The sequence below is a fragment of the Eulemur rufifrons genome, chromosome 3, assembly GCF_041146395.1.
Source record: "Eulemur rufifrons isolate Redbay chromosome 3, OSU_ERuf_1, whole genome shotgun sequence".
In the NCBI taxonomy this organism is placed as follows: domain Eukaryota; kingdom Metazoa; phylum Chordata; class Mammalia; order Primates; family Lemuridae; genus Eulemur; species Eulemur rufifrons.
In genome coordinates, this window is record NC_090985.1 from 42,972,700 (window position 1) to 42,997,419 (window position 24,720).

Here is a 24,720-nt window from a genome sequence, read left to right on the forward strand (position 1 = left end):
AGCTCACTCAGCTACTGTAATCTCAGTACTTTGGGAGGCCGAGGCAGAAGGATTGCTTGAGACCAGGAGTTCAAGACCAGCCTGGGCAACATAGCCAGACCTCATCTCTACAAAAAATTTAAAAATGAGCCAAATGTGGTGGCATGCACCTGTACTTCTAGCTACTCCAGAAGCTGAAGTTGGAGGATTGCTTGAGTCGGGGAGTTCAAGGCTGCAGTGAGCTATGATTGCACCAATGCACTACAGCCTAGACAATAGAGCAAGACCCTGTCTATAAAGAGAGAGAGAGAGAGAGAGAGAGAGAGGGAGAGATAAAGAGAATGAGAGAGAAACAGCTTTATTGCTGATTTGGAGAAAGTTTTGGTGATCTGAATAGAAGACCAAACTAGCCAAGATATCCCCTTAAGCCAAAGCCTAATCCAGAGTGAAGCCCTAACTTTCTTCAATTCTATTAAGTCTGGGAGAGGTGAGGAAGTTGCAGAAGAAAAGTTGGAAGCTAGCAGAGGTTGATTCATGAGGTTTAAGGAAAGAAGCCATTTCCATAATAAAAAAGTATAAGTTGAAGTAGCAAGTTATCCAGAAGATCTAGCTAAGATCACTGATGAAGGTGACTACACTAAACAGCAAATTTTCAATGTAGATAAGATAGCTTTATATTGGAAGAAGACGCCGTCTAGGACTTTTATATCAGAGACAAGTCAGTGCCTGGCTTCAAAGTTTCAAAGGACAGGCTGACTCTCTTGTTAGAGGCTAATGCAGTTTTTGACTTAAAGTTGAAGGCAATGCTCATTTTCCATTCCAAAAACCCTAGGGCCCTTTAGAATTGTGCTAAGTCTACTCTGCCTGTGCTCTGGAAATGGAACAACAAAGCCTGAATGACAGCACCTGTGTTTACACCATGGTTTACTGAATATTTTAAGCCCACTGTGGAGACCTGCGGCTCAGAAAAAAAGATTTCTTTGAAAACATTACTGCTCGTTGACAATGCACCTAACCTCCCAGGAGCTCTAATGAAGATATACAAGGAGATTAATGTTTTCATGCCCACTAACACAGCATCCATTCTGTAGCCCATGGATCAAGGACTAATTTTGACATTCAAGTTTTATTATTTAAGAAATATGTTTCATAAGGCTGTCATAGATAGCAATTCTTCTGATGGATCCGAGCAAAGTAAATTGAAAAATCCTTTCCCTTTGGGAAAGGATTCACCATTCAATATACCATTAAGAACATTCGTGATTCATAGGCAGAGGTCAAAATAGCAACATTAGTAGGAGTTTGGAAGTTGATTCCAGCCTTCATAGGTGACTCTGAAGGGTTCAAGTAACTGGAGATGTAGTGGAAATAGCAAGAGAACTAGAATTCAAAGTGGAGCTTGAAGATGTGACTAAATTGCTACAACTGCATGATAAAACTTTAGCAAATGGAAGACTTACTTCTTAGGGATGAGCGAAGAAGATGGTTTCTTGAGTTGGAATCTACTCCTGGTGAAGCAAGCATTGGTGGCATGACAACAAAGAATTTAGAATGTTATGTCAACTTAGTTGATAAAGCAGCAGGAGGGTTTGAGAGGATTGATACCAATTTTGAAAGAAGTTCTACTGTGGGAAAAATGCTATCAAACAGCATCACATGCTACAGAGAAATCTTTCACAATAAGAAGACTCAATAGATGTGACAAACTTCATTGTTTTCTTATTTCAGGAAATTGCCACAGCCACCCCAACCTTCAGCAACCACCACCCAGATCAGTCAGCATCCATCAACCTCCAGGGAGGACCCTCCACCAGCAAAAAGATTATGACTTGCTCAAGGCTCAGATGATCATTAGCATTTTTTAGCAATAAAGTATTCTTAAGGTGTATGCATTGTTTTTTTTTTTTTTTGAGACATTGCTATTGCACACTTAATGGACTACACTACAGTGCAAACTTAACTTTCATATGCACAGAGAAACAAAAAATTCTTGTGACTTGCTTGGTGGTAATAGTTGCTTTATTGTGGTGGTCTGTAACCAAACCCCCAATATCTCTGAGGTATGTCTGTGTCTAGTTCTCCCACGCTAACTAAGATTGACTATGATATTTTCCACTTTGTGAATTCAAATTCCATGGCTACTCTAGTCCATTCATGTGATACATCCTCTTCACATCCTTCCTGTCCCATCCATCTTATGTCTTCTCTTCACCATTATCTCAGGGCCTTCTTCCCTGCTGGGTAGCAACTACTACTAATCCTGTTAAAGAGTTCATGAGTACTAATGGCTTAATTTGCTACCTTCCACAGGTAACACATCTTTATTTATATAGGAGCTCCAAAGAAACAATGCTTTTGTCCTTATTTACTCCCTTTTTTTCCCTCCTTCCTCCTCACAAGGAAAGACGTAGTGGAAACTAAAACTGACTGGATACACGATCTTTTGGTAATGGTGAGGTACTGTTATCCTGTGTAAGCATTGCCAACTTCACATGGTAAATAATCGCTTACATAATTTATTGAGAATTTAATAAAATATTCTCTACTCCTAAAACAGGTACAATTTATTCTCTCACATTAGGAATTTCTGGAGTTATTTGAAAACTTAAGAAAATGTGTGCTTGTCTAAGATTGCTAGAGCATAATCTCAGTGATTATAGAAATGACACCTATGTTGAGTTCTCTTTCTCTCCACATGCCTAATGCCATGTCTGGTAGATACTATGCACTTTAATGTAATTGATAAGCTAATGAATGAAAAGGCATTTTTCTCACAATTTTGTAAATGGATCAGACGGATAAATCTTATTAGTTTACGTGGAACTCTGACATGAATGAGTGATGGTCTGCCCTGCTGTTGTTACCGCTCAGATTTCAGCACTTTGGATTAATAATCCTACTTGCTTTAATTCTGTGTCATCTTTTTATCCTGCTTTCACATTTGCAAGGCTGCCTGCTTCCATGTTTGATCTGGGTAAGGCTCAAAAGATCACAAACTGGTTATTTTAGCCTAAGAAAATCATGTATGGTAAATTGTCTGATAAACAATATAGTATTAAATAAACATTCTGAATTGACCCCTGCTGCACATTATCCATGGAGACTAGCCTTCTCATGGAATATTAAAACATGTTTGACTTGATTTAATATACCAAGTAAGTTACTTTAGGACTAGCATCCTTTGTGTTACAGAGTTAAATTCCATTATTCAATACTGAAAGGGCTAACTTGCAATAAGGGAAAAACAAAAACATAAACAGGGGCAGTTATAGAACTTTACCTAGAAAGGGAGCCACTGTAGAGATGAGACAAGGTTTCAGTGCACACAACTGTTCATTCACTTAGCCCAGCAAATCCTCATGGAATACCTCCCTCCAGGTGTCAGACAGTGGGGATGATATGAAGATAATTCTGGTATATAGCAGCCCTCAAGGGATTTATGGGTTAGTGGGGGAGATAAGCTATAAAAGGGTAATCCTTAAAAAAAGAAATTATCAGATGGCAAAAGCCAGGACTTGGCTGGGTGCAGTGGCTCACACCTATAATCCTAGCACTCTGGGAGTCCGAGGCAGGAGGATTGCTTGAGCTCAGGAGTTCGAGACCAGCCTGACCAAAAGCGAGACCTCATCTCTACTAAAACTAGGAAAATTAGCCCGGTGTTGTGGTGCGTGAGTGTAGTCCCAGCTACTCGGGAAGCTGAGGCAGAAGGATTGCTTGAGCCCAGGAGTTTGAGGTTGCTGTGAGCTAGGCTGGTGCCACGGCACTCTAGCCTGGGCAACAGAGTGAGACTCTGTCTCAACAAAAATAAAATAAAATAATCCAAAAGAAGTAAAAATAGGCCCTCAGACTCCAAATGCTATGCCCTGGATTGGGGTGTGGGATATATTGTTTATCAGTGTAAGATACTAAGATTCTAGGGACAAAAGTACGTTTATTTGTCCTGAATAGCACAGTGTGTATTTAGATGATTTATTATTATTTTTTAATCAGTTGAGCAAGGTCAAACCACAGAATTATTTTGTGAGGTACAGATGATATGTATGGTGGAAAAAAAATGTTTTCTTCTAGTTTTGACATTAGCTGACTCCTCTTCTAAAACTTTAATAATGATATCATTCTCCTAGGAAAGGTCAAAGTGCTGAAATTCTTCACATATTTTGTAAATGTATGTGTTACTGAAAAACTGAAACCTAGCCAACATGATAGATACTGCCAGGTTCCTTCAGAGCTTAGCAGAATACTGTATCATGCATGACTTGTTTTTGCAATGGAATTTTGTGAAAAACAGCAGAATACCTTTTCTGGCTTCTTTTCTATTAACTGCTTGCACTTGACACATTCCTTAAATAAGCTTATTAGCTCCCATCATGGCAGCTGGCTTCCTAAATCTACATTCTTAGCTGGGGATTGTAGTTGCAGGCAATAGAATCAATTCTGATTAAGGATATTAGGGTCTTCGTGGATTTCCCAAAGATTTCAGAGAAGCAGGCTAAAGAAGCTCGACACGAAGCACATTGTGAGTTCTGCTCTAGGGAAAATACCACTGTTGCAGCCTCACTTTTAACAAGCATCTCACAGCTCACACACTATCTCAGCATGCACCGATGACGCTTGAGGCTGGCCAGGCTCTGTCACTGCTACCACCGAGAGCTGGATGCCTCCTCTTCTATACATGCCCGAAGATGTGATCTGTGCACACCCACATCCTAATGTCTCCTCCTTCAGATTTGCCGTTTTGTGTGCGTGGCTCTGTGCCTGGGCAGTAAGGAGGTCTGGGCACTTCAATTCTGGCTTCTGCCTTGGGGAAGCTCAGCTCATCATTTGGAAAATTTTCCAAATACAGTATTCCAAATACAATATCAAAAGATATGGAACAGCAACTAATATGAAAAATGTTCCCTGCTCCTTTAAGCAACACACCACATTTTATAAGCATCCTACTAAATGGAGCATAATAATTAAGACATGGGCTTTGGCATCAGAGGAACCTGGGCTCCAGTTCCAGCTTTCCTTCTTACTGACTGGGAAAGACTGGACAGGCTGGCTCCTCCAAGGGGCCATCCTCACGTCTGCGGAGTAGACCCATTAGCACCATTCCCCTCATAGGAGGCTGTGAGGATAAAAGGAGAAAGTGAACAAGTTTAGGGGTAGAGTTTGCATCCTCATAGGACAAGTACTTACCCTCCTTACAAATATTGTTACTACCAATCTTTTTATCTCTTTCTTTTAAATCTTTGAGTTACAACCCATTTCAGGATTTTAAAAAGAATCCAATTTTTGCTTTGGTGTTCTCTTTTTCACATGAGAATACTGTTTCCTGGTGAATGGTTTCACTGATGACATTGCAAGAGGTTTGCAGACTTTTTTTAACATAAACTTTTTTTCTCATTTTTTTCCTGATTACATTGAAAAAGATTCGGAAAATATAGAAAAGCGGAAAAGTGGATCTAAAAATACCCCAAGGTTCTTCTTTCTAGAGAGAGCCACGGTTATAGATTTGTCGGTTGGGAAGTATGTTTTATCACCCAGAGGAATTGCAGATTTGTGGAACTGGCTGCAATCATGATGGCCACGTGGTTCGGATTTCCCTGGATTCCCCACGGTTGCTGCAAGCTAGCAGGCTTCGTCCTCCTGACTAGTTGCATCTGTGTTTTCTCCAGCTTCACGTTGGAGTGGAAAGGTCACTTGAAACCTTTGTTGCCAGGTTGCGAGTTTTGTTTTATTTATTAATTTTGTGTTAGGAGGCTTCAAGTTTTATGCGTCAGCCTCGTGTGTCTAAACAGGGGAAGGAGAGAATGCCGGGAAATATTATTTGGCTCCGTGGAAGCCTTTGAGAGAGCAAGAGGGGAAGAAAATTATTCTTTTATTGTGAGTTTTGCCAAATGATCTCTGAGAAGCTGTGATATCATTCATATGCTGTGCCAAGCTGGATCGAAACTGCTCATCTTGGCAGACATCTAGAGTGAGCGTATAATTCCTTGGGGTTGGTAAGGGCCTTTATCAGAAATAGTTCCATAGGCAGTATTTACATAACTGTGGTGGAGTGTGAGAATAAACACAGCTGTGGCATTGCCCTAAATATTTCTATTCAGCAGGGAATTAAAAGAGAACTTTATCGCTGAACTACAGATAAACACAATTCATCAAGCAGTGGTCAGTTCAACTGGGGAACAAAATAGAAGTTATAAAAGACTGGCCCGCTGAAAATAGCTCCAATCAGCCATCACAACTTTATTGCTCCTTTACTCCCTCCCTCCCTCCTTGTCCCCAGTTCCAGAAATGTAGGATTCATCAGCTAGCAAGGAAGTTGTCTAGATTTTCTTAACCCCAAGAAGGAAGTCGAGGGTGCTCTCATTTGCTGAGTGGAGGCCTCCTCTGGCCAGTGTGGTTCCAGGAGCCCTGTACATACATAGTCCTCATTTCAGAATGGTTCTCCTTTTTCTTTCTGGGTTACAGAATTGAATATTGGTGGGAGTAAGATTTTTTGCCAAGAAGGCGACTTTATAACTGCAAAGTGAGTTGAAATGGTCACATGATTTGCCATAGTTATAAATGATCTGCATCTTCCAAGTTTCTTTAAGTGCCCACATATTTTAAACACTGTGCAATCCTGGTTCAGCTAGGCACAGGAGGATAGTTACATGAACTTTTAGTTTCCTAGGATTGCCTAGATAACAAAGTACCACAAACTGGGTAGCTTAAAAAAAAAAAAAAAAATAGAAATTTGTTCTCTCTCTGTTTGGAGGCCAGAAGTCTGAAATCATGGTGTCAGCAGGATCAGTTCCTTCTGGAGGTTTGGGGGGAGAAATCATCCCATGTCTCTCTCCCAGATTCTGGTGGTTGCCTGCAGTCCTTGGCATTCCCTGTCTGTGGCTGCATCACTACAGTCTCTGGTCCATCTTCACGTGGCCTACTTTTCTGTGTGTCTTTTCTGTCTCTTACAATGACATTCTCATTGGATTTAGGGCCCACCATAATCTAGTGGGTGGATTAATGAGATAATGAGATAAGGGTCTCATCTCAATCATTACCTTAATTACATCTGCAATGATCCTATTTTCAAATAAATCACATTCTGAGGTTTCCTGCGGACATGAATTTTGGGGGAACACTATTCAACTCACTGCACATGGTGAGCTTCTTGGAGACAGGGACATGCACTGGAGTTGCCTCTACAGCACACAGTGCATACCGGACACGTCGTAAGTGTTCTGGAATATTTGCAAATGGGCTGTCATAGAATATCGTTTAAAAAAATAGCACTGCATGTTTCTTACTCTATATCATAACCTGAGAGTTTTACTGGGATTCTCTGTTTCAATATGCATACCTTGACTCTCTAACAATAACGTAGCTAAGAGAGAGCTAACTTGTTTGTGTGTCCATATGTACAGATAATATGAAAACATTATGGTCACTAATACAGTTCCTTTTCCCAGTTACTGAGTCAACAGAGTCTTAAAATGCTAAAAGTATAAGTGACAACTACTGATATCTGGATTTATAGGTCACAAAGCACTTTCATAATTATCATCTCATCTGATACTCTAGTAACCCTGGGAAGGTTATTATCATCTTCCTTATCATCATCATCACCACTTTCATCATCATCACCACCATCCCTATTTTATGTGGGTTGAAGAAACTCAAGGCTCATAAAAATGAAGTGACCTATTTGTGGTCAGTGTATGAGTCAGGACTTTTAGTTGTATTTGGCAGTAGGCCAACTTGAACTGGCTTAAGCAGAAAGGGGAACATAGAAGAAAAGTCTAAGCATATATGTTGTGTCAGGTAGACTGGATCCAGGTCTCTCATGTCTCACCTCTGCCTTCCCCAGTGTTGGCTTATTTGGCAGGCACACCTTGCCCTCTGGATGGCAAGACGGCCATCAGCAGATCCTTAGTATATATGATGAGAAAAAGGTCTTAACAGTTACTCCAGCAGAAGTCCTGGGCCTGGGGCCCTTTGGTTCACACCTACAAAACCCTCAAACCATCAAGTTCCCAGACCATATAGAATGAGGGTGAGGATAAAGCCTGTTACTAGAAAACGGGGAAATGGCAGTTAGGCAGACAGAGCAACAAATGTTCATAAGGAAGCACAGTTTATAAATGAAAGCTTGGACTTGAGACAAGATTGTTTTAACCAATAGGCCAAGTCTGTGGCTCTTTCTTCTCCTTCTCTTCTGTCCAAATACATTGCACACACATGCATGCACATGGAACAAAACTCAAAAGATACAAAGTTATACAGTGAAAGTCTCCCTTCTAATCTTGTTCTGTCAAGTTCCCTCCTAATTAAACCCACTTCTAGACCTCTCCAGTTCAGCCGTCCTGTAGATGGCTTTTGCATTGATGATATACTGTTCCTCACCGTTCTGCCCTGTGCTTTTTTCACTCCATTATGTCAGGTATCTTTGGCTCTCTGACTTAATGACTCCAACCACCCAGGCACGGCGACATTTTCACACAACATTTAGTTTTCACTCTTGAGTTTTTCTTATTTTCCTTTTCTCTCTCTCCTTCCTCCTCTTTCCCTTCCTCCTACTGCATTTCCTCATCTTTATCGTCTTTTGTACATTTACAAATTGATTAGGTAATTATTGGAGTTGAAACTGCATTTTTAAAAGAACATGTACTGCTAAATATTTGATCCTACAAAATGGTTCTTTAAGGGTATTTTGCCAGAAAAAAAAAAAAAAAACCTACAGAAAGATGAAACTGTTTTCCGTCTCTTTTCACCCCATAGGTACTGGTTGGCTCAGGCTATGAGAAAGCAAAAATAATCATCAATGGATGATTATAGTTCTACTTATGGCCACAATTCACATTGACTTGTACTCCTGAACATGAGCCTTTTTTGTTTTTAGAACAAAGAGGTAGATGGGGTAAGGGGTGATGTATTATCAGGTTTGCCCCAAATCTTTCAATATCTTACAAAAGATTCATGCATCTCTCCCCAAAGTTATTTTTTCCATTCTAGGGTGGTAGAAATAGTCTTTTTATAACTTTTTAGTTTTTCCTGAGGCTTGCATTTTCCTTCAAGTCCAAGTTCTCTGAAAAGGAGTTGAACCAGAGCCCACCCTGGAAGACTCTCCCTACCTCATTGGACCACTACAATCTTATTGTACACAAATTTAGAAAGGCTATTCATTGTAAACTAGAAATATTGATCAAGGTGGCCTTGGCACTGTGACATCTTGTGTATATGTTATTTCATTTAATCTTTCTAATAATTTTGAGAGGCAAGTATTTCGAACCATTCTATAGAAAAAGAAATTGAGGCTTAGGAAGGTTAAGTAACTTTCCTAATGCCTCACAGCCAATAAGTCTTAGGGCCAGTCTGAATCCAAAATCCCTGTGTAATCTGGCATATGTCCTTTACACTGGTGAGAACATGGGCTGCTGAAAGAACCACTGAACAGAAAGCCCAGGAATGGCCTTTCTTTACCTCTCTTCTCCCCTTTTGGTTTTACTGGGGTAGTGGAGAAGAGGTGAGTGTAGAATGCTAAATTCTTTCATTTATTCATTGCACAAATAACTGACACTTTTTTGGTGCCAAACTTTTGCCAGATCAGCCAACAATCCTTAACCCACTATCATTTGTGGTATTTTTGTGCTGCTCTCATATGCTGTCAATGAGAGGTTCTTTCTCATCTCTCCTGTTGTCTTGATCCTAAATCCATTGTGCGTTATAATCTAGACCCACAGCTTAGTCAGGAAGAAGGATCCTCTTCCTCTTCACCCAAATCTTCAAGCTCTTTATAGGCTGCTGGTTCACAGCCCCCAACACTCTCCCTCTTCATTAGGAAACAGGCTCTTTCCAGAGCCTTGCTTCATCCAAAAGCCTCTCTGTTTTAAGATATTTTACAAATGCTTTGATACTCTTCCTCGTATCCTGATGGAGCCTAATTTTCCTCCCCTTGAGTGTGCATTGGACTTGCTTCTAACAAAAAGAGTAAATCAAAACTCATGGGACATGACTTTGAAGACCAAGTCATAAAAAGCATAGCAGTTCTTTTTTTTTTTCCTTTGGAGAAACAAGCTGCCATGTCCTGAGGACACTCAAGCAGCCTCTGGAGATGCCCACGTGGCGAGGAACTGAGGCTCCTTCTAGCACCCAGGAGAATGAACCATCTGAGAAGTGGATCCTCAGCCTCAGTCAAGCTTTCCAGTGCCTGCGGCCCCTGTTGACATCCTGACTGCAAACTCACAGGAGCTGCTGAGCCAGAGCCACCCAGCTCAGCCACTCCCACATCCATGACCCACAGAAACTGTGAGAGGATAAATGTCGGAATTTCAAGCCACCTAATTTTGGGGGAATTTGTTAGTCAGTAGTCGGCAACTAACATACTCCTAGAGTCCTCTGTTGCATGGCCCTGTGGGGACAACCACCTATAGGTGCATTTCCTTAGGGGCTCTTGCTTGTCCTCCATGAGGCCTGCCGTGGTCCTTAATCTATATAATTTGTGGAACATTGAAAGCTCATGCCCAGGCTTCAACCCCTGTAGCTTCTTATCCAGTGGGTCTGTAATGGGTCCAAGCATCTATATTTAACTAAACGATTAAAAAATAAAGAAAAAAGAAACCTGTTCAAGGATTTCTGAAGAATACTCTTGGTTGAGAACCTTGCTGCTCTTTTTGATTATAAAAAGCCACAATCCTCTCTACTCTGCATCTTCTGTGTTCTTTCCCTGAGGACTGATTGTGGGGAGCTCAAGTCACCATTCAGCTTGTCCCCTCAGCCATTGGGAAGCCTGGCAAACAACCAAGCTCAGGGCTTTTTCTCAGAAACCTATCCAGCAGCCCTTCTCAAACGTGAATTGCATCAGAGTTACTTGGAGGCTAAGCTCTGGGCCCCAGAATTCCTAGTTACATAGGTCTGGGGTGGAAACCGATCATTTGAATTTCTAGTATGTTCCCAGGTGATGCCGCTGCTGCCCATCTGTAGCTACACTTTAAGGACTGAGGCTAAAAAGTACAGGACCTGTTATTTCAACTTTTCTTCAGAAATAGTCCAAGGTCCTCCCTATGCGTCAGACGACAACAACAGATGAAAACAAACAAAAGCTCATCCATTTTTGCCTGAGACAAGAGTAATCCATGGTGAGAGAAATTCTCATTATGGTTATTTCAGAGGACGGGAACTGGAAAGGGACTACGAAGGGGACTGCTGGGGTGCTCGTTACATTCTATTTCTTGATCTGAGTGGTGGTTACGTGAATATATTCTCTTTGCAAGAATGCATTTGAGCTGGACACCTATAATTTGTGTACTCTTCTGTCTGTACATTATCCTTTAAAAGTTTATTTAAAATTAATAATAATGATAGATGGCAAAACCTGGATGAAGTGGGCCTCGTGTCACTAGCCCGTGACTCTGTTGCCAGTTGCTTTCTCCCGGGGGCACGCTGGCAACCCAACAAAGATTTTCTTTTTCCTTTCTTTCGTTTTTGCAGGCGTCATTTGTGTACGTGATACCTGGGGAGTGTCTGCTTCCCAAGCTGTCATATCTTTAAAAACAAATATAGGTCTTCAAAAGAAATTATTGTAAATGAAGTATTTGCGTGTTTTAAATTGCTACAATAATATTGACAAAATAACTTGAAAAGCAAGATAACCACCACTATCAATTAAAAATAAAATAAAACTTCAAAAAAAGAAAAGAAAAGCAAGTTGAGCTCTCATGAATGCCTTCGAGAATCCTAGTTTGTGTTCTGCTGTGCAGCTTTTCTGAAGAGCAGGAATTTCAGGAGAGAATGAAAACTCACCCTAGATTTACTGCCCGTTTCTTTGAAAAGTTCCGGAGGCATGAGATTTTTTTTTTTTCTTCTGGATCAGGACAAATGTCACCTAAAGAACTCCCTGTTTCATCACATAAAACTTTTGGAGTCTTAGTGAGGAAAATTGTTTTACAGATTTTTTTTTATCAAAAACGTTAATTATTGCTAAAACTCCTCTAGAGACATCCCACTTTGCAAATCATTCCTTTTCTACAGTGTAAGTTTATGGGTTAAAAGGTTTACTCACTCTAAAAGATTGGTTTCAAATGTTAACTGAGGCCAGGCAGGTTGACTTGGGTCTTCTAACTTTCAGGTGATCTGCAAAATTGTTATTTTCAAACTCAAGAGCTAAGTAGGACACTTTTGAGCATATTTGTTGGTGAATACCAGACTTCAAATCACTGCAGAAGACAACAGGTGCCCCCTCTATTGGATGTTGTCTTATCTAAAGGAGAGACATTGTAATACAGTATTTAAATTCACAGGCTTTTGAGCCTAACAAGGGTTTGAACCCCAGCATCGCCAACTGTGTGGCCCTGGGTAAATTAATTAATTCTCTCTCCTTCCAAACTTCAATTTTTTCCCTCTGTAAATAATATTAGTCATAGGGCTATTAGGAACATTACATACAATGATATCAAGGATTTAAACCTTTGCCTGGCACATAGTAAACTCTCAAGGAATGGTTGCGTAATTATTAAGAGATGAAAGAAAATGAATAAGTGAATAATTTTATTCAGTTTTGAATTTCCCATTCTCCATATCTTTCTAATGCAAACTGGAATGAATATATGTTATTTATTACATGTATACATGAATGAATAACTAATGAGTTTTTTCCTCCCTGCAATTAAAAAGTATCTAAAAATTGTGGGGAACAGTGGTTGCCCAGGGATTTGAGGGAGTGGAGAGGGGATAACTAAAAAGGGGTAGTTGGAGGGCGATCTTTGTGCTTTTTGGTCATGGAATAGTTCTGCATGGTGATTGCAGTGGTGTTTACACAAATCTATACATGATAAAATGGCACAGAACTATATACTCACGTTGTACCAAAGTCAGTTTCCTAGTTTTGATATTGTGCTATACTATGTAAAATATAACCACTGGGGGAAACTGGGTGAAGGGTATACCAGAGCTCTTTGTACTCTTTGTGTAACTCCATGCTAATCTGTAATTACTTCAAAATAAAAATTATCTGTTGAGAATTTCCTCCTTTTACCAGAATTACAGTATGTAGATTTGTCACTCTGTATCTCTGGTGATCCAATCTGAGTTCCGGCCTCAGCTTTGGTGTTCTCCCTTAAATATAATATTCTAAGTGCATCTCTCTCCCCACCCCTTCCAAGACCAATTCACTCCTTCACTACACGGGGCTAAGGATTAAGTGGTAGTTAAATATGCCACGGACAGGATTCCTAACAAAATGCAAAGTTTGGTTATCTTTGATTGTAAAATATTCTCAATTGAGTTACACTGGGAAGTAAGATTAAGTATTAATATGTGGCTTCCTGCCAACAGCAGCAAGGATATGAGTATATTATTAAAATCCTCTGGTATTAAGAGTAAAGCAATTTAGTATCAGCTCACAGTTTGGAAGTCTTGATATGATACTCCTAATAAGCCAATCAACTAAATAGCAAGAAAACCAGACATCCTTAATTCAGGTGATTTGGTGGTCGCACAGCTATGTTTCCAGGATGTAGACCAATGCCTGACCACTCAATAAATATGTGTGGATGAATGAATGATGGGGCCATTAAGATAAGCCATGAGAAAACAGCAAAGTCTAAAAGTAAGAGCAAAGAATTAGTTCATCTTTGTGGTTCAGGTCTTGACAAAGCAGGATCTGCCAGGGAACCCTCTAACCCTTCTCTCTTTGCTTCTCTAGGCAGCTTGAAATCCACTCTCCAGATGCGAAGCACACGGTCGTCCTAAGGAGCAAGGACTCAGCCACTGCTCAGGCCTGGTTCAGTGCTCTCCATTCCAACGTGAATGACCTGCTGACCAGAGTGATTGCTGAGGTCAGAGAGCAGCTGGGGAAAACAGGCATTGCTGGGAGCCGAGAGATCAGGCACCTTGGCTGGCTTGCAGAAAAGGTAAGGAAAATATCTCTCTGTAATAGTCATTTTCCCCAATATTCCCCCCTGCACTTGCTGTAACTACTGATGTTATCTCATTCCATAGGCTGATTCTCTCACTGACAGTCTATATGAATTTATCATGCACCTGCAACAGGTTACATGCCTTTGCATTATAGAGGGGCTTTGTCTTAATCAAATTTGAGTCCCCTGCACACTGTCAAATATGTGGCAAATTGCAGGTGGTCACTAACTATTGTACGGATGAATGAATGAGTTGATTTTAATATCTGTATGTGAAGGGCAAAGAAAATAACTCAAACTTATGACAGAGCTGTTGCCTTGGGAGGCAAGAAAGCTGAAATTGTTGCTTTAAAAGGGTTTGTGTGAGTATTGATGAGCCTGCTTATTAACATGGACACTTTAGGGATGATACAATTTCACATTTACAAATAATAGCAATAATAATAATAGCTGTAGGGATTTCTTGAGCAACTACTATATGCTGAGTTTTTTCTTATATTTTATTATATTCATGGTCTTAGCCATCAGGTCCTGAATGTCATCATTAAAGAGCGCCTACTTTGTGTGAGGCATGGTGCTAGCCAGGATTGAGGAGGGGAGCGTTAAAATAAATAAAGACTTTGTCTCAGGGAAGACAGCCGCTATAGAAAAAAACTTTGTGTCTCATTAACACCGTCACTCTGATTTCTTTTCCCAAGTTATGTGATATGTTAAAGATAGTAAAGCTCATTTTGTGGCCATCTCTAGGGAGTAACTCTTTCTCTTCATTTCAAAGGCTTGAGCGTTTGCCATTGTCCTTACATCTGATTGCTGTCCCTTGAACTTGACCTTGAGTGCTCAGGAACACTAGGCTTTTGGGACAATCTGACCTCTCGGTGACTCAGTTTCTAATAGGCCGTAAACAGGAATAATGATCGTTGCAATAACAGTTTTCCTGCCAATGAACCCTGTCATCTGAGAAGGCCCAGTCAGACGGCACTTTGGAAATAATACTTGAACACAGCATTCGGCTGTTTTCCACCATTGTTCTTTGTTTACAGCAGTTCATGTATGGGTCTCAGCCGCAAAGTTCAACACAAAATGGGTTGTTTGGTTTGGTATTGTCCTATCTCTTACAGATTTTGAAGAACCAAAGGGACAATGTAATGCGGGTGGCGGGAGTATCCAAAAGCATATTGACACACACCGCAGGTAGGCTTTCATAAGTTTATGTGTTAGGACTCTTGATGAAAACACCATAAATCTGCATGATTGACATAATTTGAAAAGTCACAGTCTCTAACAAAGTCTCCACTTTTTACTCTCTCCAAATTCATGTGTTTTTAGTAGGAGAAGGCCTGTTATTCAGGGATCTTTCAGTTGTAAATGACAGAAAGCTCAACTTACTTTAGCTTGAGCAAAAGGGGATGCATGGCTTCTGATAAGTGCAATGTCTAAGGGTAAGCTTCAGGCACGGTGGGATCCAGGGATTCAAATGATGATAATAGGCCCACCTCTCCATCTCTTTGTCCACTTCATTGGCTTATTCCTAGGCAAGCCCTCTCTAATTGGCCTGACAGTTCCAGGTTTGTGTTTTTCCTTACACCTGGCTATCTCAGTGATGAATAGCCTCTTTGCCCCAGTCGTTCCAACAAAAGTTCTGAGATTACAAGTCTTACTGGACTGGCTTGGATCCTACATTCAGCCCTAGTTGGTGCTGAGATCAGCCTTGCTCAAGTCACTAACACTGAGAGATGAGGAGGGGCGGTTCTCTCATAGTAAAATAGGCTACTGTGCAAGGAAGAGAGTGAGGAGACACCAGGGGAGCAAAAGCAACAGACATTCACCATAGAAGGACCAGGGAAGCAACCGACTGTGATGAACAATGCCGTCACTTGGTTAAGGTCCTGAGTGGACTTGGAGAGGTACGCCATATTTCAGGGTTCTGGTAGGAGATGAATGGGAAACTCAAAAGGGATGACTGGAGAGGATTTAATGCAGGGTAGTTTATATGGTGTGGCCAAGACAAGGGACACCAATAAGAGATGAGGAAGCACTCCAGGGATAACAGCAGTGACCATTTCTTGACCCGAAAGAGCAGGGAAAGGAGCAGTTACCTGAAACTAGCAAGATGTGTAGCTGGAGAAAAGCACCACCCGCTACTGGCTATGGTCTTTGGGAGACAAACACAGCCTCTGCCAACTGATCTCCTACTGGGTCTCCCAGTGGCTGAAGCCGGCTGGAAGCCAGAGCCAAGGAGCCCCACTGATGCGCTCTGTTAGGGTGAGCTGCCAGGGCACAGAGCAGGGTGGAAAAACAGAAACTGGATCTGCAGGGGCAAAGGACGGGCGGCCAGCACGCAGATCCCTGCACCTCATGAGAGGATGGTCTCAATTCTCAAAGGTACTTTTCTCTCATCTGTTTAAACACAAACTGTGCTTTGAATCATTACCATTTGGACGGTTGAAAAACGATATTGCATCATTATTAGTGATACTGAAAAATATTCCATAGGTTTTGTTTTCTCACTTATACATTGTCTTCTGCTTTTTGTTTATCCCAAATTATTAGTAGACAGATTATTAGATGTTCCCATGGAACTGTAGTAAAGGTGCATATAAAGCTCCTTCTATTTTTACGGTGGTATTTTTCTTATGATGTAATTTCAGACTGTCATTACAGATGTCTCCTTGAGGTTATTCATAAGAGCAGTTATGACTTATCATGGACAATTATTAGAAGCAAGAATGTCTTTTATTGCCTTTATCTTCACACTTCTCAAAAGATTACCATAGATCAAGTTCAAGGGAACAAATCCAAACTGGAATTTTTTTGAATAAATATTTAATACTGAATCCTAGTGTGGAGATATATGAATGATTTTTAGCAAAATGTTACAATGAATGGCAAAGCCTTAATTCTATGCCTTTCTTATATTATCACAAATATCAGTAAATTCACTTGGTATTTGTAAAGCTATAAAGTATGATCCTATATATATTCAGCTGTAATTTACCTGAAATTGATATCCTTTGTCTTTTCCTATACTGTTAAGCTTTGATTTTGTAGATTAATAACAATAGCTCTGTGAGAAGATTGTACAAATTATATTTAATTTCAACTTTTGGGAAGTGGACTTTACATGAACAAAAATAATATGCAATAATAACTTCCTTTTTAAAATCCGGTTCAGTACAAATCCTAAAACCTCCTTGATACTACATAGGAGGATATTAAGGTTATTCTTCTCTTTGAGATGGTCTGGGGACCTGAAGAGGTCTCTGGGGACCTTTTGAGAAATGATGAGATTTTGCGTGAATAGAGAGAGTTCTCTGCACACCGAGAGCGGAGAACGAGGGTGACAAAAGAGAGGAGGCCTGAGTTAGCACAGCTTGTAGGGACAACAGTCCAGAGGCGGGTACAGGGACACAAGGTTTCTTCCTGGAGGAAGGTGACAGGGTAACCTCGAAGTGGCACCCAGTTATGGAGGAGCTTGAAAGCTGGACAGAATGGTTTAAATTTGATTTGGTGGGTAATAAGGAACCTTCATATACAAAATCAGAGAGAGAGGAACTTCAAGGTGAAGTCATCTAACCTGCCCTATTCTTTCTGCAGATGAAGAATCCGGGCCCTAGAGAATGGAAGGTGTTTTATATCTAAAGTCACACTCAAAACTAAAATACACAAGTAATTATAGAGTAGGACAATGCTGTGATATTATTTCTCTTTTAATTTTTTTTTTAAAAGCAGCTCATCCACTGTAATCACTTTTTTGAAATTTCAGCATATTACAGGGGTACAAATGTTTAGGTCACATATGTTGCCTTTGCCCCGCCCAAATCAGAGCTTCAAGCGTGTCCATCCCCCAGACGGTGCGCACCGCACCCATTAGGTGTGAATATACCCATCCCTACCTCCCCTTATCCCACCTGCTCAACACTCAGTGAATGTTACTACTATATGTGCACATAAGTGTTGATCAGTTAATACCAATTCGATGGTGAGTACATGTGGGGCTTGTTTTTCCATTCTTGTGATACTTCACTTAGTAGAATGGGCTCCAGCTCTATCCAGGTAATCACTTACTCTCTTCTTAAACTCTAGTGACCTTTCTCTGGACTCTCCAAATAATCAGGGCCAGCACTGGGCCAATGGCCTTTGAGCTGGAGCCATTTTCCTTGTTTCCTTGACTTCCTGGTTCTGTGAACCACATCGTAGTCACAGTCTGCGCTGCTTTTCTCTGAGAGCGCCGGCACCTGTAGACAGGCCATACATATCAGCGTAAAGCCTTTCCTGTGATCATGTTAGCCTCAAATCTCTGAATTCTTTGCAAGCCCCAATCTGGCCTAAGAGGGCCCATAAATACTAGTTCCTACCTTGACTTGCTCAGGAATCATGCCCCAACACATTTTTTTCAATCTTTGTTTTTTAGTTAATCTTTTTACAGTTACCATTGCATTGAGGTGTTTTCAGTGGTCCACATTTCCATACAAGAGAAAAACAAGCTAAGTTCTGATTCTCTTGCTGTGTAGGAAAACAGTCATAAACAGGGACGTGGCAGAATTGTTGAGTTCTGTTTCATGATCAGTTCAACAGGCGTTGCCTTTGCTTTGCCTTGTGCTCTCAGTTTGTAGATTATTTCTTGTCAGGTTAAAAATGTGAACACACAACACAGCAAAACAAAAAACCCAGCTGGGAGCTCTGAGATGCAAGTTTAGTTCTCAGCTCTACTCATTCCCATTTCAGCTTCTTTCAAAAGGGCATGTTTATATAGCTGTGCCTCCCCATGGTGTTATTGGAGGAAAGGAAGTTGGTAATTCGTATTTATTACGTGCCTAGTCTGTTTCAGGCAATGTGCTTTAAATAATCCCAATCCTATGATGTAAACTTGGAGAATTTGAGAAACTTTTCCAAGATCTCTCTCCTAGCAAGGGGTAGAGCTGGAATTTGAACTGCTCTTTCCAACTCCAAAGCGCAGCACTTTCCACTAAGCTGAGCTAATAAAAGTGTCCAGGAAACATCTGTCCACATGAGTAAGGCCTTCCAGAGTCCAGTCTCAGGGAGGTACCCGTAGACCAAAAACACAGTTTCAAAACTAAGACACGTATCAAAATAACTCAAATCCTTTATTTACGATTATGAAAATAAGGGAAATACATATGCCGAGGCAGAGTGACACTATAACCTTTGCTTCTCTCCTATCCATATCCATCTCATACCTTCAACTGCTTTCATTCCTCTCATGACTCCAAAAGAAGAAAGCCAAGACAGAGAGATTCTCTCTTCTCCGTTCTTTCCTTTCATCCTTGACTATGTCAATTAAACATCTCCGGTTGGGTTCCTCCTTTTACCTTCCACACAATAATCCTCCTCCCTTCTCCTATTTCTTCCTAATTTTGTACTAACAGAAGTCCACAGGATATGTCCTACAGAGACTGGAGTCATCTTTGATAGGACAGGTAAGGGAAAGACAATTTGCACATACACACACACACACACACACACACGCGCGCGTGCGCACACAAACTCAAGAGCTGGCCTTGCTTTGCATGTGTCCAGCATCCACGAATTTCAGTTATTATGATTTAATTAAATAGTCCCAACCAGTCTCTCAACAAATTTCAGTTAGCGTGGTGTATTAACTGTGAGTGATTTCACAAAGAACAAGCTTCGCTGCTAGCTCTTCAGTCCACAGATCAATAGAAGGTGTGCGTCATGATCGTGACCAATCACATCACTTCTTTCAAAGTCTGTCAGCGATTGGTCCTGCACACCTGTTAGTCAGTTCACAGACAGCAAAGTGCATGGCTGTGTTTCCTCTTTGTCTCCCAGTGACAAATCTATATGACATTTTACAAGCATGGATAATTGAAAGAGAGACTTGTCCAACAAAGATGACAGTGCGGCAAAGGGACGAAAAGTGATAATGCTGAAAATGAAGTTTGAATCAATCGTAAGTGGAATTATAGAGGAAATAGCTGACCTGTCTGTGGGAATGTTCACACTGATTTTGTTCAAGAGACCCTTGATAACAGCCAGAAGAACTTAGGCGAGGTAAACTTAGAACTGTAAATGAGGGGAGGAGCTGTGATGAAAGGATGAAGCAGAGAAGGTGACGCTGGTGGAACTTTACATTAGTGGAGCTCTCAGAGACAGTCCACATCATTGACAGCGCAAAGGATGAATGCTGCTGGCCGATTGAGACTTAGAAAGGAGACTTATGACTTATGAACATTGTCAGACTTATGACAGTGTTCCAAAGCACAGAAAAGATGCTTGTTCTGTATCATAAGTTACACGAGAAGGCAACAAGTTCTGTTCAAACTACTCTTCCTAAGTTTTTACAATGAAATAAAGCATTTTAATCCTTAATCTTTCTAATGTTTTAAATTAGAAATTCCTAAACATTTACTGTTTTTTCCATTTCTGTATATAGATATGTACACATATATATGTGTATATGTGTGTGTGTGTGTGTGTGTGTGTGTTGGGTATCGTATATCCAGAGGCTGTCCAGAAAGTATCTGGCCATTGTTAATATCATGTGTTCATATTAACATGGCTGGATACTTTCCAGATAGCTCATATATCTGACAGTAAGACAGTTCTTAAAATTTTGATAACAAATTTTAAAGGTCATGGAACAATCCTGATTCTTCCATCTGATTATTAAGATCGCTTAGTGTGGTTTCAGCTTTCACACTCACCTTTATTGCCCAGCACCACTGTGCATAGGCAGGACTGCCTTCCTCTCACCCTATCTCCCTGTATCTGTGTATCCATCCATCCATCCCTATCTATTTGTCTATGTAAACATCTCTCTCTCTCTCTCTCTCTCTCTCTATATATATATATATATAAAATATATATATACTATATACTATATAGATGAGGAATTAGGTATTGGAAACTGGAGTTAAGGCCATCCTTGTTATACAGTTGCAAAGAAATTGGTGAAATTGTGTGTATGTCTTGGGAAAGCAGAATTTTTTTTTTAGAGAAATGGTCTTGCTTTGTTGCCCAGGCTAGAGTGCAAGGGCGTGATCATAGCTCACTGAAGCCTTGAACTCCTGGGCTCAGGAGATCTCAGATCTTCCTGCTTCAGCCTCACAAGTAGCTAGGACTATAGGCATGTGCCACCACACCTGGATAATTTTTTTTTATTTTTTGTAGAAACAGGGCCTCACTATGTTTCCCAGGCTGGTCTATAACTCCTGGGCTCAAGTGATCCTCCTGCCTCAGCCTCCCAAATGTTGGAATTACAGGCATGAGCCACCACACCTGGCCAAAAGCGGAATTTAAGAGTGATGAGCTATGGTATCTGACAGATGAAATATCTAAGGAGCAAAGGGCTGAAGGTGCTGCATGACTTCCTTTGGCTGCTACAGTAAAAAGAGATGAGAGAAATGATTTTAAAACAGAATTTGTAATTAAGAGACAAGCAGAACAGACAGATTTGGAAAACTCTCAGCTTGGTCATGGAAAGAATAAAATGTGAGTTTGGGAAAAAATACTAAGGATAAGGCCAAGCAATGTTTGCCAAAGAGATTAATATGGATAGAAGCGGCCAGGCATGGTGGCTTACACCTGTAATATCAACACTTTGAGAGGCCAAGATAGGAGGATCTCTGAAGGCCAGGAGTTTGAGGCCAGGCTGGGTAGCATAGAAGACCCCATCATGAAAGAAAGACAGACAGACAGACAGACAGAAAGAAAGAAAGAAAGAAGAAAATAAATAAATAAATAAATGAGCCAAGTGTGGTGGCATGTGCCCATAATCCCACCTGTGTGGGTGGTTGAGGCAGGAGGATTGCTTGAGCCCAGGAACTCAAGGTTGCAGTGAGCTGTGATGGCACCACTGCATTGGAGGCTGGGTGAGAGAGTGAGACCCTGTCTCAAAAAAAAAAAAAAAAAAAAATTATGGCTAGATGTAAGCCAGGTTCTATTCATCAAAAAGAAAAGTGAATGACCCCAAAGGCATTTCAGAGATCTTCTAGACAAGCTAGGATGTGACGGCAAGGTTTCTAGAGAGGTGCCTAATGGTACCTCAGTATTTGATATGCAGGGCTGCCTTGGGACTCTGCTCCCCACCTTCTGGTGCAGTGTCCCTTGGCCACCTTAGCTGTGGCTCAAGTGAGCTCATGTGCAGCTTGTGCTGCTACTCTGGAAGGTATAAGCTGAAAACCTCAGTGGCATCCATGTGGTGCCAATTCTGCAGGTATGCAGAATGCAGGAGCTGTGGGGTCATGGCAGGGTCCACCAAGATTTTAAAGGACGTCACGGACAGCCTGGGGGCCCAGACAGAAATTTATTGCTGGGGCAGAGCTGCCGCAGAGAGTCCCTGCCAGGACAATGCCTGGTTGAGCTGTGGGAGCAGGACTGCCACTGAAACCCCAGAACTGCCGAGCTTCCAGAATGCAGCGCCAGCCTGGGAGAGCTGCGGACGTGAGACTCCAATCCAAGAGACATGAAACATGGGCCGAGCCCAGCAAAGCCAAGGAAGCAGGGCTGCCCAAGGCCTGGGGGTTCAACCCCTGCCCCAGTGCACCCAGGATGCAGGACACGGACTCAAAGGAGCTTATTCTCCAGCTTTAAGACTTAATGTTGTTTTCCCTGTTGGGTTTTGGGATCAGTTACCCCTTTCTTCTGTCTCCCTTTTGGAATGGGAATGTCTATCCTATTCACGTACTACCATTGTATTTTGGAAGCAGGTAACTTGTTTTGACTGCACAGGCTCACAGCTGGAGGGGATTTGCCTCAGGGTGAATTGTGCTTTGAGCCTCACCCATATCTGATGTAGATGAAACTTTGGACTTTTGAGTTGGTGCTGGAACAAGTTAAGACTTTGGGGTCTATTGGAAACAAGTTAAGGCTTTGGGGTCTATTGGAATGTATTTTTCATGTGAGAAGGACATGGATTTGGGGGCCCAGGGGGAGATTGATATGATTTGAATGTGTTCCCCAAAGTTCATGTGTTGGAAGCTTACTCCCCAATGCAACAGTGTTGAGAGGGGGACCTTTTAAGAAGTGATTAGGTCATGAGGGCTCTGCCCTCGGGAATGGATTAATGCCCTTATCGTGGGACTGAGGTTAGTTATCACAAGAGTGGGTTTCTGATAAAAGGGATGATTTTGGCCCCTCCCCCACCCCCACTCCCACCCCACCCCCACCTCTCCTGTGCGTGCTCTCCGGCCCTTCTGCCTTCCACCTGGGCTGATGTAGCAAGAAAGCCTTTGCCAAATGCAGGCTCCTCGACCTTGTACTTCCCAGCTTCCATTTATAAGACATAAATTTCTTTCCTTTATAAATTACTCAGTCTGTGGTATTCTGTTATAGCAACACAAAACAAACTAAGACACATGGCTAGCAGACTCTGCTAGATTTAGTTTTATCTTGTTGGGCATTACAGATTGCCTTTACTGTATGAAATAGACGTGTTCCGGAAAAACTGCCTGACTTTAGTAATGAAAAAATGATTTTCCTATTGATTTCCATTGTTTGACTTTTCTGTTCCCCTCCTATTCACCGCACTAGTGAGGGAGGGATTCCCCACCCTACACAGAATGAGATGGCTAAATGCACAACACCCAGCATTGGACAGAGGAGGCTGACAGTAGTTTATTAGGCAGGTACACTCAGCCTGGGAGGAGGCCAGGGCCCACCATGCAGGGCCACATGGGGGTCGCACCAGGGAACAGAGCGAAACAACAGAGGCTGTGGCAAGCAGGCTTTGTTGTAACGAGAGAGTGAGGCATGCCCTCCTTCCCGTGGGAGGATGTGATTCGCTTGCTTGAACAATTTTGCAGGCCGTTGGGGAAGTAAAACCTGTTAGGTTGGGGACCAGGTGGAGCACAGCTGGTCTAGCTGGGTAGCGGGCATGTCAGGTGAGGCAGAGGAACTCACCTGTAGGTCTTTGGGGCCAGGTGGAGCTCAAAGACGTCAAGGCAACACATGACATTTCAGGCCTTCCAGTGATCATTACGCCTCAACATTAATCAATGCCTCAGCTAGAATTATTTAGGAGCAGAGACTGAGATGGAGATTCCCGAGGAATAATTTACGACGGGAGGCCTTAGGAGAAACTGTAAGGAAGTGAGGAAGAAGCAGGGTAGGCTGGAGAGGAAGCTAAGCTAGATTTCAGCTGAAATCTTACTTCATCCTGATTCCACCGGGAGCCCATGAGCACGAATGGCAGCACAGGGCTGTCCCACCTTGAGCCAAGAGAGCCGGGATTTTGTACACCCACGTAAGCCAGCCACTGGCTGTGTGCTGCACTGGAAGTGGAGAAAGGCCATTCCTTTCAGCCGAGGACAGTTCTCCAGAGAAGGAAAGGGTTAAGCTGTCAGTCAACACACACATTAGGTGAGGCTTGGGTGCACTGGGCTAGTAAAGGGAATTCGGCAGGGCCAGTGATATCTGCTGTAATCACTGGCGTGTCCCATGAGGGAAGAAATCCCAGCAGATGTACATGGGAACTTTAGTTGGGACAGAAATAAAGCTAGTGGCCAGTTCTGTGCCTGCTGTAGGTTGCAGATACCACCTAGAAGTTGAATTTTATTTACAGCTGTATTCAAATTCTAATAACTCACCTTGGCTTTTACTTGCTCCTTCTTCCCTCGCATCATGGAACAATTATTTTTTAATGTTTTGAAATTCCCAAACATCATTTTCAGAGTCCCTTTGCATCCTTACATTTTGGTTTGGGCTTTTTATTACTTCTCTAATAGAATTGGGCCGCAATGCCATGCAAATGAACACATTATGTTTTCCATCTGGAGGTTCCCTCAAGTTGGTATTTTCAGGTTTTGTAAGCTGAATCCATTTCCTGGCTTATCAAGTCAGTAAACTTGAAGTTTTGTATATTGATTTTATTTAGAAT

At 41.6% G+C, this 24,720-nt stretch overlaps 1 protein-coding gene across 1 annotated transcript in view; it reads left to right on the forward strand.

The window, feature by feature from the left end:
- SNTB1 (syntrophin beta 1) overlaps positions 1-24,720 on the forward strand; it is a 239,189-nt gene that overhangs the window by 135,841 nt on the left and 78,628 nt on the right. Inside the window, exon 3 of the mRNA XM_069465430.1 lies at positions 13,649-13,856. Coding sequence (XP_069321531.1) covers positions 13,649-13,856 — 208 coding nt within the window. The remainder of the gene's footprint in view (positions 1-13,648; positions 13,857-24,720) is intronic.